Below are 14213 nucleotides of genomic sequence, written 5' to 3' on the forward strand. Positions count from 1 at the left end.
TAATGTCTATATAAATTATAACGACTGCATGTGCATATCAAAATATTTAACAATTTTCTTAAAGTGAACTCTCAACCCTCCTGTCCCTGGATCCGCCACTGCTGACTATTCGGTGTTTGAACATTCAAAAGAAGATATATATATATATTTCACATATCAGTTTCTAATTCAAATTATACCTTTTAATGTGTACCGTTATAACAAAACATGTACACATAAACAAATAAAATATTTACGATTTGAAAAAAACGTATGCAATTGATCAATACCATTTAACCGTTACAGTAAATACTTGGTCATCATAAGAATGACACTTAGTTATTTCGATAAAAAGTTAGACAGTAAACAGTTATAAGTATTATCAGTTTTTATATGGAAAGGGATACACTCAAAAAAAATATCCGAAAAATGCTGCATGTCAAATACTAATGCATCAAACCAGATTTTACTGATATCGTACTTGTTATCAGGAATAAACAAACTGAAACGGAACAGTTAAACAAGCATTGAAATGATGTTAGAAGACATCAGTGATAATGGAATAATCATATATGGCATATGAATCAATTGATACAGACGATACTGCAGAATAATCAGATGAGTATTAGTGTATGCATCAAATTGATTATCATTTTGCATGTTTGAAATACAAAATTGCTCGAATTATTTCTATAATGATTACGCTATTTCATTGAGAAGTAAATCCATTTGACAAATATCTGATGCATTTTCGACAGTGGTTTTAACAGCATATTGGAAAAAATCGTCATCTGATCTCAGCCTTGACATATTTATTTAAACATAATTTTTCGATCTTACCATCTATCAGGAACCTGAAAATAGTGACATATAGTCTGGTTGCTCATCTCTACCATACATTACATGCATATAGTAAGTGACCCCCCACCAAAAAAAAAAATTATAGCAGCAAAAGTTTTGAAACCCCTTAAGATTCCCACAATTTTGAAGTCCCCTTTATATTACTCCCCATCTTCCCGCATTTTTGAGTCACAGACCGACCCCTAAATGATTACAATCGAATTTTCTTCTTTAAAATTGATATCTTTAACAAAAGGAATAAAATACCAACTATTAATTCTAATGTAAAAAATTGTAAATGAACGAACACCTAATTAGTTGCAATGCTAAATATTTAAGATGTTTAACAGTACAGCTAACGATCTGTCTCTAATAATGTTCCAAGACCAACTACAAATTTTTCTAAAAAAATCTTTTCATTATTCTGAAACCAAGGTGTGGAATAATTTACCACTCACAATAAGAAAAAAAATTGTAATGTGGAATTATTCCGAAAAGATTGTTATAAATTTTTATTTGAAAATTCTATGCAAGTCCAATATGTGTTCTTACTTTTATGGTCTTCATCAAATATTTGCCATTTGTATGTTTGAATAATTGAATTGTGTATATCATGACTAGTAATACTAATATAGTATTTTAACATGTTAATGTATGAAAATTAACTGTAAACATGTATTTTATTTAAGGGCCTCAATAAAAATTACACTAGTTCTAATTGAGTTACCCTCTTATGTTCCATCCTCTAGTCTCGTTGCATCAGAGTTGTCCTTCTTACTGCGTGACGTATTTAAATATTAGTAAAATCCATTATCTATATTTAGATCATAATTCGTCTAATTGAAATAGGAACGTGGTTGTTGGAAAATAGAAATTCAAAAACGTGATATTCTTCAAACAATAGGGTAAAACTTCACTGCATTTTGTTAAATTAATTTGTTCACACCGTGGGGAAAGGGGGTAAGGCAATTATATAGACACATTAATTTGATAAAAAAAACTTTACTTTCGATTTCCATGAATTTATCAAAATAATACCTAAACAGGTAAGAGGTAATTCTCGTCAGCATATTCAATATTTGTAAAAACCTCGAGGTAAAAACGTGTTGAAAAACTATTATTCCTTTTGCTTTGACGCCTTACATCGTCGCTGTTAGGCGTCAAAGCAACAAAAAGTATAATAGCCTTTCAACAAGTCATAATTATTTTGGCAAATATTGAATAATATGCAGACGAGAATTACCTCTTACCTCAATAATTAACCTGTATTGGATCAAAAGCTGCTTATTCTGAGATTCATACAGACATCTCGTCACTTACACACACACATACATTGATGTTTTAGTTTACTATATACAAAGATAATTTCAATTCTTATTTATTTTATGAGCATACAGTCAATACATGTTTACATAATGCTTAAAAATTGTGACAACCTTAATAATTTAATTTGCTTATGTATCACAATTTGAAAGTAATATTTTAAAGCTGAAAATTGCCCCAAAATTGATAGCTATATTATCTGTATATTTAACCTGTTAAAGAGTTGTAAGCCCCCAAACTGCTCTAGGAAGGCTTGATTATCATTAAGAGTATGCTGTTATTGTTGTTATTGGTTTTGATAGGCGATTTACTTATATAGGAATTGTGCCTTAAATACATACAACATAATTATTGTGTATAATATATATAAACTCATTACTTACTTTTTTTTACAAACAATAAGGAATGAGTGTATTTACAATACATAATAATTATGCTCGCGAGTAATTATATGAAACTGTGACGAACATTGTTGATTGTGTAACAATGAAGTACCAAAACAATATATTACTAATACGAATTAAAAAATAATCAATGGTATGCAGATATGGTCTCCTTACTGGCAACTGTAAAATGCAGCATATTATTTTCGTAAAGTATATTGCATATCATATATGTTAACAAGTACATATTTATATCCAAAAAGTAGGTATTTCCGTAATATATTACAATAACCAAACAACACAAAAAAGATCAATTTTAAAGGTATGTTAAAATTTCAGATATTCCATGATGTCAGAAGGGTGTTATATCGAAGTAGAAACAAATGATAGACCTAGTTCTTGTAGTAAGAATTCAAAGGTAAGTACATAAAAACTGATAGTCAAACATTTACAAATATAGGAATTAATAAATATATAGAAACGTTACAATGTTAATTACCAAAACAAACTTTGTTTTTGGAAGAATTTGCATTGTCGGTCAATATTTTGCCTATGTTGTTGAAAGCTTTACTAAAAAATGAATTTTCTGTGATACTTAAAAATGTTTATCCATTTAACGTAAGAAGAAAAAGTATGGTTGATGCAGGTTATGTCCGCTTGAATGATTGTTTTCATTAAGTCGATTGCCATATACACTAAATTTGCGGTCGTATATCGGTATCACGTCGTCATCGTAACTTGTGGAAGGGTGTATGTATTTCTCTGAAATAATACCACAAATTTACATACTTCAAACGGATGGTAACAATTAGCTTTGGGAGATTATGGCTTAAACAATTTAGGACTTAGGAAAAAAAAGGGGGGAACACTAGGGTGTCCTGGTTAATGGACAATTATTTAAGAACAAATCTAATTTAAAAGCAGTTTAATGGAGGTAATTCAAACACAACATTGTGAATTACCTCCCTTACACTGCTTTTGAATTATGTTTACAGAAATGTGGTATTGTCTTGAGGTGATTAGCTGTCAATTTATTTTTAGAAGTGACTATTTTAAAAATGCTGATGAAGGTTATTAAATTTAAGCCATGATTATGTATGTCATTTCCTCCTTGAGACTTTTATGATGTATTTAAATGGGTTATTATTGTTGCAAACTCCATTGGAAATTTGAATTGAGATTTTGACCATATCTTGAGGGAAAGTTTTTTTTGGGGGGAAAAGGGGGAGAGGTTAAAAAATGGTGGGGGGACAATTTGTTCTCAAGATCTCAGAAAGTAAAAAGAAAATTTCTTCAAATTGTTTTTTTTTTTTTTTTTTTTTTATGGGTTGGGGTTCAATTGCCAACAGCATAGTGTATTGAACAAAAGCAAATACATGAATATAGTCATTAAATTAAAAAGTAAAATCACAAAAATACTGAACTTAGAGGAAGATCAATTGGGAAAGTCCATAATCACATGGCAAAATCAAATAACAAAACGCATCAAAAACGAATGGACAAGAACTGTCATATTCCTGACTTGGTACAGGCATTTTCAAATGTAGAAAATGGTGGATTAAACCTGGTTCTATAGCGCTAACCCTCTCACTTTAATGACAGTCTCATCAATTTCCGATATTTTTACATTGATGCGTTAAATAAACAGACACAATAAATAAAATAGTCAAAATATGGGTACATCAGTCATCATCGTTTAACAATTTTAAAAGGAGCAATCCAACAGAACACAAAAACATCTACTATCTACGAACACATTTATTGATTTGAGTGTCTGACGTCAGAAAACTCCATACGTCACATAAATTTGTCGTTCAATGTGCGTACAAACAATTTTAAAATTTTCATGGGAATGTTAGCATACAGGGTTAAAAAATCAAAAGTATGTAAGAATAAATTTAAGAAATAGACCGAGATTTAAACTAGTCCAAAAGTTATATATAGAATTTATAAGAATCCGAAAATAGTTAATTCCACTACGCGATTGGATGATTTTGACGTTTGTGGTTCAACGTATATTGTAATTCATAATAGAAATATATCATAATGACATATAATAGAACAATATCATATTGACGGGATCTTTTAAAGTACAGAGTCACGTTATAAGAACAAAAGAAATACAAAAAGTCGCAAATACAAAACAAACCACAAAAAAATGAAAGCCAATACAAACACATTGACGAGATGTATAAGTACCGAGCCACGTGAAACGGATATCACATGAAACCATTCAACAGTAAAAGTAATAATAATAATAGAACAAAGACAAATGAAAGAACTATAAAACACGTTGTTAAGATGATAAACAACATCAGTACGCAGAATCTATACATCAAGACCATCGTGTATTATTTGAGAAGTTGATACGGAATATATTAACATAACCAATTCAAGTTCTTAAAATACAGCTATTCTGTGTCAGAAACCTTTTATGTGTCAAATATTTAATATCCCGGTACTTTTGATAACTATTAATAACAATCCAAATTCAGACCTGTATCAAGTGCGAATATTGTGTCCTTTTTTGCCCAAACTGTTCAGGGTTGGACCTTTGCAGTCGTATCCACCTGCGCTCAGCGAATCAATTTTCAATACGTTTGGAAAAAGGGCAATATGTTCAAATACGAATCTAGTCCTCCGTTATATGTTTTTATGCCCCACCTATTATGTTTTCTGGTCTGTGCCGCCGTTCGTCCGTCCGTTCGTCCATCTGTGCGTCCGTTCGCTTCAGGTTAAAGTTTTTGGTCGAGGTAGTTTTTGATGAAGCTGAAGTCCAATCAACTTGAAACTTAATACACATGTTCCCCATTATATAATCTTTCTAATTTTTATGCCAAATTATAGTTTTGACCCCAATTTCATGGTCCACTGAACATAGAAAATGATAGTGCAAAGTTCAGGTTAAAGTTTTTGATGAAGTTAAAGTTACATCAACTTGAAACTTAGTACACATGTTCCCTATGATATGATCTTTCTAATTTTAATTCCAAATTAAAGTTTGACCCCAATTTCACGGTCCACTGAACATAGAAAATGATAGTGGGAGTGGGGAATCCGTGTACTATGGACACATTCTTGTTTTTTATGCAACCATTTATTACTGCCAAATAATTTACGAATAGATACTGGCAACATTATTTGTTTATGAATTTTTTGCTATTTTAGGCCATGATATTATTCATAGCAGTGCCTTTATTTATACTGGTTGTGGTTGTGGTAGTGACAGTGGTAGTAACACAAACAACCAATAATTCAACACCACCAACAACACTTTCTAAATTAACTGGAGAAAACGGTAGGTTATATTATAATTATTTTCCAAAATGATCCCAGTGTTTTGCGACTGTCATACAAGTTGGAGGTTTAGGTAGCTACAATTCAGGTATAATCACCTACTTCTATATCAGGAAACGCCTGTGCCAACTCAGGAATCAGACAATTATTTTCCGTTTGTTTGAGCATTTGATTTTGACATTTGATAAGGGACTTTCCGTTCTGATTTTTTGTGAAGTTCGGTATTTTTGTTATTTAACTTTTACTGTAATTGAGAATGTTTTCTTGTGTAAACATATCAGAACGGAGTGGTTTCTGTGTAAAGTAATGACAAACTGGACCTTAAATATACAGTGGCATCTGCAACAAAAATAGCATGATAAGTTGCAGTCTGATTTACCATAGAATAAATAAATGATGATGCACTGTTAACTTTCATATAACTAATGGATTATCACATTTAATTGTTATGTTTCGTATACTATTAAACAAAATATGATGAATTTATGACTTGGGAGTTGACATGAATATCAATAATATGGTAATTTTTATAAATTTCGCGTTTACAAAACTTTGAATTTTTCGAAAAAATCTAAGGATTTTCTTATTCCAAGATGATATATTACCTTAGCCGTATTTGGCCTAACTTTTTGGCACTTTGGGTCCTCAATGCTCTTCAACTTTTTATTTGTTTGGCTTTATAATTATGTTGTCCTGAGGGTCACTGATGAGTCTTATGTAGACGAAACGCGCGTATTCAATTATAATTCTGGTACCTTTGATAACTATCTTTTTACTATTTTCCTATGTGAACTTATCTGTTCCAATAATTTCTAATATAAATGGCATAAAATTGTGTAAAATAAGCGAAAATAACAAGATCAGTTGCACGGAAATATTTCAATTTCGCATTTTTTTTTTAATTTATAGCTGCAAATAAGTGCCTCTACTATACACCGGAAGGTGAGTATTTTTTAAAGTATATTATTGAAAGATAAGCGATACAACATCATTCTTAAGATAAACATTTTCATTATTTTATTTCTTTTTAAAAAAATTGTTTAAGGGAAAAAATAATATTTGACGATCGAAGATTATATTGAGCAGATCAACATTACCAAGGAGGATCTATTTTCCTAATCTGGAGTTATAAATAAAACGAATAATATACAATTGGAACAATCAAAACAACGAGTTGAAGAAACAACGGACAATATTAAGACCAAAAGGCACCCAAACTATATTTTGGACTTTTTTTTCTTTTTAAATCGTACAAACCTATGTTGTGTATAAAATATAACCAGATTAAACAGGAAACAGATAATATATCAAATATGACACTGAAACAACTTGACGGGTAAACACAGAAGCAATCAAAAAAGTAAACGCTAAAACAACGGACACACACAGAAACTAAAAGCAGTCACCAAACATCTGCCAGTTGAATGTAGAAACATTTGACAAACGCTTAAAGAAATTGACAGGTAAACATCATATCAAAAGGCAATACTGGACAGCTGATTACAGAAACAAATTGCATACTCCGAAACAACTGGACAGTCAAACAACTGATTAATTTAAACAAAGAACAATTGGGAATCACTGAAAAATTGTCAAACACTCACATAACTGAACAGTAAAACAAGAAATTAAATAACAAACACGGAAAAAACTTTTCTGTTAAACACAGAAACAAATGGGAAACACAAAAAAAATTGTCAAAAACTGACAAAACTTGACAATTATCATACAATGATACAACCGGTCAGTTAATTACAAAAACAAATGGGAAACATACAAACAGAAAAGTATCACTTAGCTTATGATGACTAAATGCAGGCTATTTTAAGATATTTGTCAAAATTGTTTAAATTTTCAGATGTTGTGACAGAAATGAAAGTTGATCCATTTGCGGGATTATGCGATATAGGCAAGTATCTTAATATAGATTGATTTTATACCATAAAATACAATAAATGATGGTGCATTGATAATAAGTTTAATGTAACTAGTATATTATCATATTTTATGGTACTATTTTATATACTGCTAAATAAAATATGATTTTGAAAAAAACATTTGGTTTATGATTTTGTTCATTAGATAGTTATCTTACTTTGTGAACTATTTTTTTGGTTCTAAAATCCATTTGTGAACAACTAAAATAGTTATGAGGTCTCCACTTTCAGACTTAAAGATTAATTTCAAACTTTTACTCGATATTTTTTAGGATCAGATTCTGTTAACCATCACTGTAACATTGATAAAGATGAATCAAGTAAGTATTTTTATCAAACTATATATACGTTTCAGTAGTATACCAAAGGCATATCGTTTAAGTTAAGGTAGTGTCCAGCATAAGAGCTACAATTCTGTGGTAGGAATCTTAAAAAACAAAGATTGAGTGAGATTAGATACGTCATCATTTGTAATAGCAATCATAAATATATAAGACGTGTTTTGTTGCCTATCCTCTTCTCTCCTGATGAAGGTAAATCCAGAAAAGTGCTTCGGACGCAATAAATTATAAAACGTGTTGTTTTCCATTTTTTACATCACTGGGACGATACCTCTGCTGGTGGACTATCAGTCCCCGAGGGTATCATCAGCTCAGTAGTCAGTGCTTCGGTACTGACATGATTTAACAAACTTTACTAAAATTGTCTGTTTATAAATTTTGAAATTATTATGAAAATTAGGCTTCAACTTCCTCAGGCAAAGTTGGCTTTAGATGAATTTGGCTATTTATTTTAGGTATTTTTGACATAAAGCTCTTCTACGATTTTCGGTACTTATACATCTTCGGATTTCAAAAGTTTGGCTTTGGGCGTTCCTGATGAAGGTAAATCCAGAAAAGCGCTTCGGACGCAATAAATTATAAAACGTGTTGTTTTCCATTTTTTACATCACTGGGTCGATACCTCTGCTGGTGGACTATCAGTCCCCGAGGGTATCATCAGCTCAGTAGTCAGTGCTTCGGTATTGACATGATTTAACAAACTTTACTAAAATTGTCTGTTTATAAATTTTGAAATTATTATGAAACTTAGGCTTCAACTCCCTCAGGAAAAGTTGGCTTTAGATGAATTTGGCTATTTATTTTAGGTATTTTTGACATAAAGCTCTTCTACGATTTTCGGTACTTATACATCTTTGGATTTCAAATGTTTGGCTTTGAGCGTTCCTGATGAAGATAAATCCAGAAAAGCGCTTCGGATGCAATAAATTATAAAACGTGTTGTTTTCCATTTTTTCAATGTTGTTGGACTTGTTTCCAGGGAGATTATTGAGTTCTTCCCCTTAATTCATTGTCCCTTAACTTTTGTTGTATAAAAAAGAAGTATGATTGTCAATGAGACAACTCTCCACAAGCGACCAATTGACACAAAAATAAACAACTACGGTCTTCAACAATGAGTAGAACGCCCATACCGCAAAGTCAGCTGAATAACAGGCTCCTGACTTTGGACATGTGCATACATAATGTGACGAGGTTAAATTAGTTTGAAGGCGCAAACATCTGCTCCTAACCTAGGACAGTGGTTTAGAAGTGTATCACCGTTTTAATTTCTAAATTTGCATTATACTTTAATAATAACAAAAAGGCGAGACATATCTTTGTCTCGATCGTTTATTATCTTAGATCCGTATATTGACCTTGTAAAATCATGTACATAATTAACTATTATAGAGCCATCTTATACAGTCTGCGGGAAAATGGAGGTAGATGCGCTTAAACCCTTCATTTTCAAATAAAACATTGATATATCTCATGCCATAAAATGATATTTTAACAAAATTTATTTTTTGTTATCATTTATGCAAGTGTAAAAGTTTGATAAGAACACTATATCTACCTCTATGTCTATTGTGCTTGTTTACCCATATAATATACTAACAAATATAATTAGCAATGTAAACTACTTTTGAATTAAGTCTAAATAATTGTTTCGTTTAGGCAGCCATTTGTGCGAGAAGTGTACAGACGGAAGCAAACTTCCCTCGTTTTGCTTCTGTGACGAAAAAGTTCACTGTGTCAACGATAAAAAATACGGAGGTAGAGCAGCCGATGACTATAAAAAGACTTGTAAGTAGTTATACTATTGTATTATTTTTGAGTAACAACACATCAAGACATAGTAATTTTTTCAGTCATTTATACACAAAATACCATTACATGTCTCATCAATACTATCTTATATTTAAACAAATATGTGTTAAAAGACAGCCATTGTTGTGAACATATTTTTGGTGGGTTCAGCGCTCATAAATATGTTTAACCCAGCCACATTCTTTATGTGCCTGTCCCATGAGCCTGTCTATCAGTTTTTGAAGTTGGATCATGTCTATCCTATTTGGTTTTTGTAAACTGTTTAGTTATAAGTTAGGCTGTTAGTTTTCTAAATTTAATTGGTATATATTTTCCATGTCAGGGCCTTTTATAGCTGACTATACGTTTTTGGGTTTTCTCAGTAATGTTTGTTGTACGGTTGCCTATAATTGTTTACAACCGCTTCATATGAACTTTGGTGAAAAGTTGTCATTGCCAATCATACTTCATCTCCTTATTTTATCTACCACATTCTGCGACAAAATTACAATTAAACTGTTATCATAGAATCAAATATATACTAAACAATAAGACAATAGTTATTGTATATATTTTCATACTAAACAATTTTATTTTTACGTTTTTTTCTTATGTTGCACTGTTACGCCATTATACAGTTTTCTTTGTAAACAAATTATATGTATTAAATTTATATTCAATGCAACAACAAGTTTTAGCTTTCTTAAAAGCTGTGGACTGCTTCGATCTATCCTAATTTAATGTAATATGTGTATATGTGTGCATGTGGTATTTTTTAGATAGTTGATTGATATAAAATGGATTTACTTTAAGAGTGTGTGTTATGAGTGTGCCTCTCTGGAGGTGTGCCTAGATTAGGAGAAGTTATCAAATACAGATAATGCTTTTTTAAAAACGTTGTAGAGGAACATTGTTCAGCAAACCAAATCGTGCATATTGCAGATTGACAAAGCAAATAGACGTGTATTGATATTTTAATATTGAATTTCAGTGTGCAATATACGCATAAAACGAACATGAATTAATGACAGTTGAGTGGAACTGATATACACATAGTTAATTTTCCGGCTTTTAATGACTTATACTGAACGAGAAAAGTCTGTAATTCTTTGTCTCATTTAAACCATTAGCTGTTGCTGATTCTCAGCCGCATCATAAAGTAACCAATCAGAGATCAGTAATTATTTCAAGATGGCGTGTATGTCTACTGAAACTAATAGCTCCGCACCGTGATGCGAAGCAATTATGAAACAGAAATCAGACTTGGATTATATAAAAACAAAAAAAAAGCTTCTAGTTCATAAGTAGAAATAAACTTAAAATACACCAGCGAATTTGCATACCCTTTGTAGGTAATAAAAGCAATAAATAAACGTTTTAAATACTATGGCTATGCAAGTTGATTTTTGTTCAAAATCAAACTCTAATGAAAAGAACCAGTAAGGATATCTTTTATCAATCGATAAATAACTCATCAAATGTTCATTTGCATTTATTTACTATTTTTTTCAGGTAATTGGTGTGCAGATGTTTTCAACAATCAATTTAAACACCGAGGCAATGCGAGTTGCTCTAGACGCTCCCAAGTTGTGGTGAACACAGCCTGTGAAGGTTATGATGGGTTCATGTGCAGTGTCATAAAAACACGTGTATGCACTTTAACAGATAAACGGCAAAATCTAAAACCATGCAGCAGGTCAAATTTAATGGAATGTTTCATGAAATCGAAACAATCCGGAAAATATTACCATTGCCAACATTTCAAGGGTAAGACAATTTTTAAAGGCGCATTTCGTTTTAGATTTAAAGTTTATTATAGACAAGAACATTACATTGCCTTAACTAATCATTATTACAATCAACAGAAAACTTTCAAGCTTTTTAAAATTACTAGTATGTTATTTTAATAAACAATTATAAATGATGAAGTGATGTTGAGATAAAGTAAAATACGTTAAATATAAATATTTAATTAATATGTTGATAAGTGTCACAAGGGATACATAACTTAATATTTTCATTTTATTTTTATTTCCAAATGACAGATTCCAATGTCGAAGAAAGAAAAGACCTTAAAACGTGTAACCTGGATGCTACCCCTTGATAGAACCCCTTGATAGAAGAAAGGTAAACACATGACCAATTATTCAAAACAGATTTATATTTCTGTGGTCCATTGGTCACACCATTAATCTCTTTATATAATACAGACATCTATTCCCTTTAAATTTTCTGATGAAGATCAAAGACATTGATATTTCAAATAATTAACCAGGTCTAGATCAATAAATGTCTTTGGAGTTTTGTACCTTTCAAAATTCCTGAAGACTGACATACACCACCAGTAGGGTGGAGAAATGGACATCTTTTATTTGAGTATTAAGGTATCTACGTTGAGAAAAAAACAATGCTTTGCCTTTTCAGGAAAATGTTTTATAGCTCTCTTTCGTATTTATTTTTGCAGGTAGAACATTAAACTAAGTTAGGCTTCATCCAAGAAGTTAAATTGATCAGTTGCAAGGAAAAACAACTTTGTGCTCTTGATTGACCATCGTATAGTTGATGGATGACATCGTCCCTGAATGTGTATACCAAAGACAGACAGAGATACAATGAGTGAGAACCAGAAGAATAGCCAGTCACCTGTAGTAGTGCATTAATCTCTTTAATGTGTGGCATCTTTATTCAACTTATACAATTTGCTTACTTGAGTTTAAAAGTATAATACGTAATGATATACATTCCATCTAGGTCTGTGTGATACGTTTGTGTTTGATATCAAGAGAGTGTATACTTATCATTGATCGACAGCTTCAGATTATCTAAACCAATCATACTAATGTATCTGTACAGTTCCGAAATGACACGTGTTACACATATGTGCCTTTAAAATCAGTATGTCCTCATTAAATCTATGCATTTATCATAACGTTGTGATATAAAGTCTGAGACTGTCAACAGAAATATTAGTTATTAATTTTTTGTTTGACAATAGATTTGAAGATACCATTTTTTAGAACTCCTCCATTAAATATAATTGCTTAATAGAATAATGCTAAGACATAGATGTGGTATGATTTCCAAATACCAAATGGCGTAGAAAGTATCAGCCACATGTCACTCTACGACATTCATCAATGAGCAAATCCCTTACCACAAAGCAAGAAATAAAATACCCCAACATGAACGTAAAAGTATTCAAATGAGAAAATAAAATAAACGGCCTTCTTTATTCATAAATCATTTATCGAATAAATGAATAACAAATATGATTTTCTGCAACAAACGCCCTATAATTTACTATATATTGACCTCGGACAGAGACACACACGAAATGTGGCGGAGTTAAACATGTTTGCAGTAGTTCATCCCTCCCCCACCCGGAATTATGGTGTAACAGCACAATATAAGAACAAACCATGCAAATGAGTTGAAAAGGGCGTCCATGACTTACACAACTATTTTTTGGTATCTATGAAATAATTCAGTAAAGGTTGATAGTAACTTGTGCTGACGAAATCATTGACTTCACAATTTACTAGTATTACATTGATTACGTTTTTTGAAATACAAACCGCCACTACATACACTGCCTTATGTTTGTAAAATAATTTATTGAATTCTTTGTTGCATTGACAGGTAAATTCTTATTGAAATTTTTTGTTATATTTCCTCTGTGCTATCATTAGTTATCAGTTACAAACTGATAAAGATGAGATCTTAACCATGACAATCAATTTATGTTTCCGTCCATAATAATTAAACTTTTTAATTTCATCTCAGGGAACTAGAATAATTAATTTGTAGTTCCCTTTTAAACAAATGTACTGTTGTTATTTATGCAATCTTTGTTCTCTATTGCCATTGTTTTATATATCTGTTATTTGTTTGAAGTAATGTTGGTCTCTATGTATAACGTGATAAATCTATATCTATTTTATCTAATATTATGCAATGGCATTTGAGTGTGTATATTAAAATTTAGAATGGAAATGTGGAATGTTAATTTTTATATATTTTTAATATAAAACTGTCGTCAGGCACCAAAATAAATATTGAGAATAATATGATGACGTGTTTGGTTTATATGACATGATATGGTTATGATCACTCCAAAAGTTAGTTTCAGTCTTATGGTAAGGATCATATTAAAGCTACGATTTAGACAAAAGTTACATTACGATTATTTTTGTTTCAAGTATTGATAAAAGCGGTCTTTTGCAATAAGGTTGTATAAGACAAATTACCATTACAACATTAAAAACACACTATAAAAGGTAATGTTTGATTAATGACATAATATGAATACAACTTTAATTACA

The 14213-nt window shown here is 31.0% G+C and overlaps 1 protein-coding gene across 3 annotated transcripts; it reads left to right on the forward strand.

Annotated features, from left to right (window-relative positions):
• Window positions 1–454: 454 nt before the first annotated feature.
• On the forward strand, window positions 455–13961 carry LOC143064603 (uncharacterized). Of its 3 annotated transcripts, none has more exons than XM_076237534.1 (10): window positions 455–609; window positions 2865–2943; window positions 5694–5823; window positions 6732–6764; window positions 7681–7731; window positions 8032–8079; window positions 9760–9888; window positions 11404–11658; window positions 11937–12018; window positions 12356–13961. In XM_076237534.1, the coding sequence occupies exons 2-9, from the start codon at window positions 2872–2874 to the stop codon at window positions 11993–11995; spliced, it is 777 nt and encodes a 258-aa protein (XP_076093649.1). In that variant the 5' UTR covers window positions 455–609; window positions 2865–2871; the 3' UTR covers window positions 11996–12018; window positions 12356–13961. The 3 variants fall into 3 exon arrangements, with proteins under 3 accessions (XP_076093649.1, XP_076093650.1, XP_076093648.1); XM_076237535.1 differs by lacking the exon at window positions 455–609 and adding an exon at window positions 628–1779; XM_076237533.1 differs by lacking the exon at window positions 455–609 and adding an exon at window positions 628–1724.
• Window positions 13962–14213: the final 252 nt, after the last annotated feature.

The sequence above is a fragment of the Mytilus galloprovincialis genome, chromosome 2 (genome assembly GCF_965363235.1).
Source record: "Mytilus galloprovincialis chromosome 2, xbMytGall1.hap1.1, whole genome shotgun sequence".
NCBI classification, from domain to species: domain Eukaryota; kingdom Metazoa; phylum Mollusca; class Bivalvia; order Mytilida; family Mytilidae; genus Mytilus; species Mytilus galloprovincialis.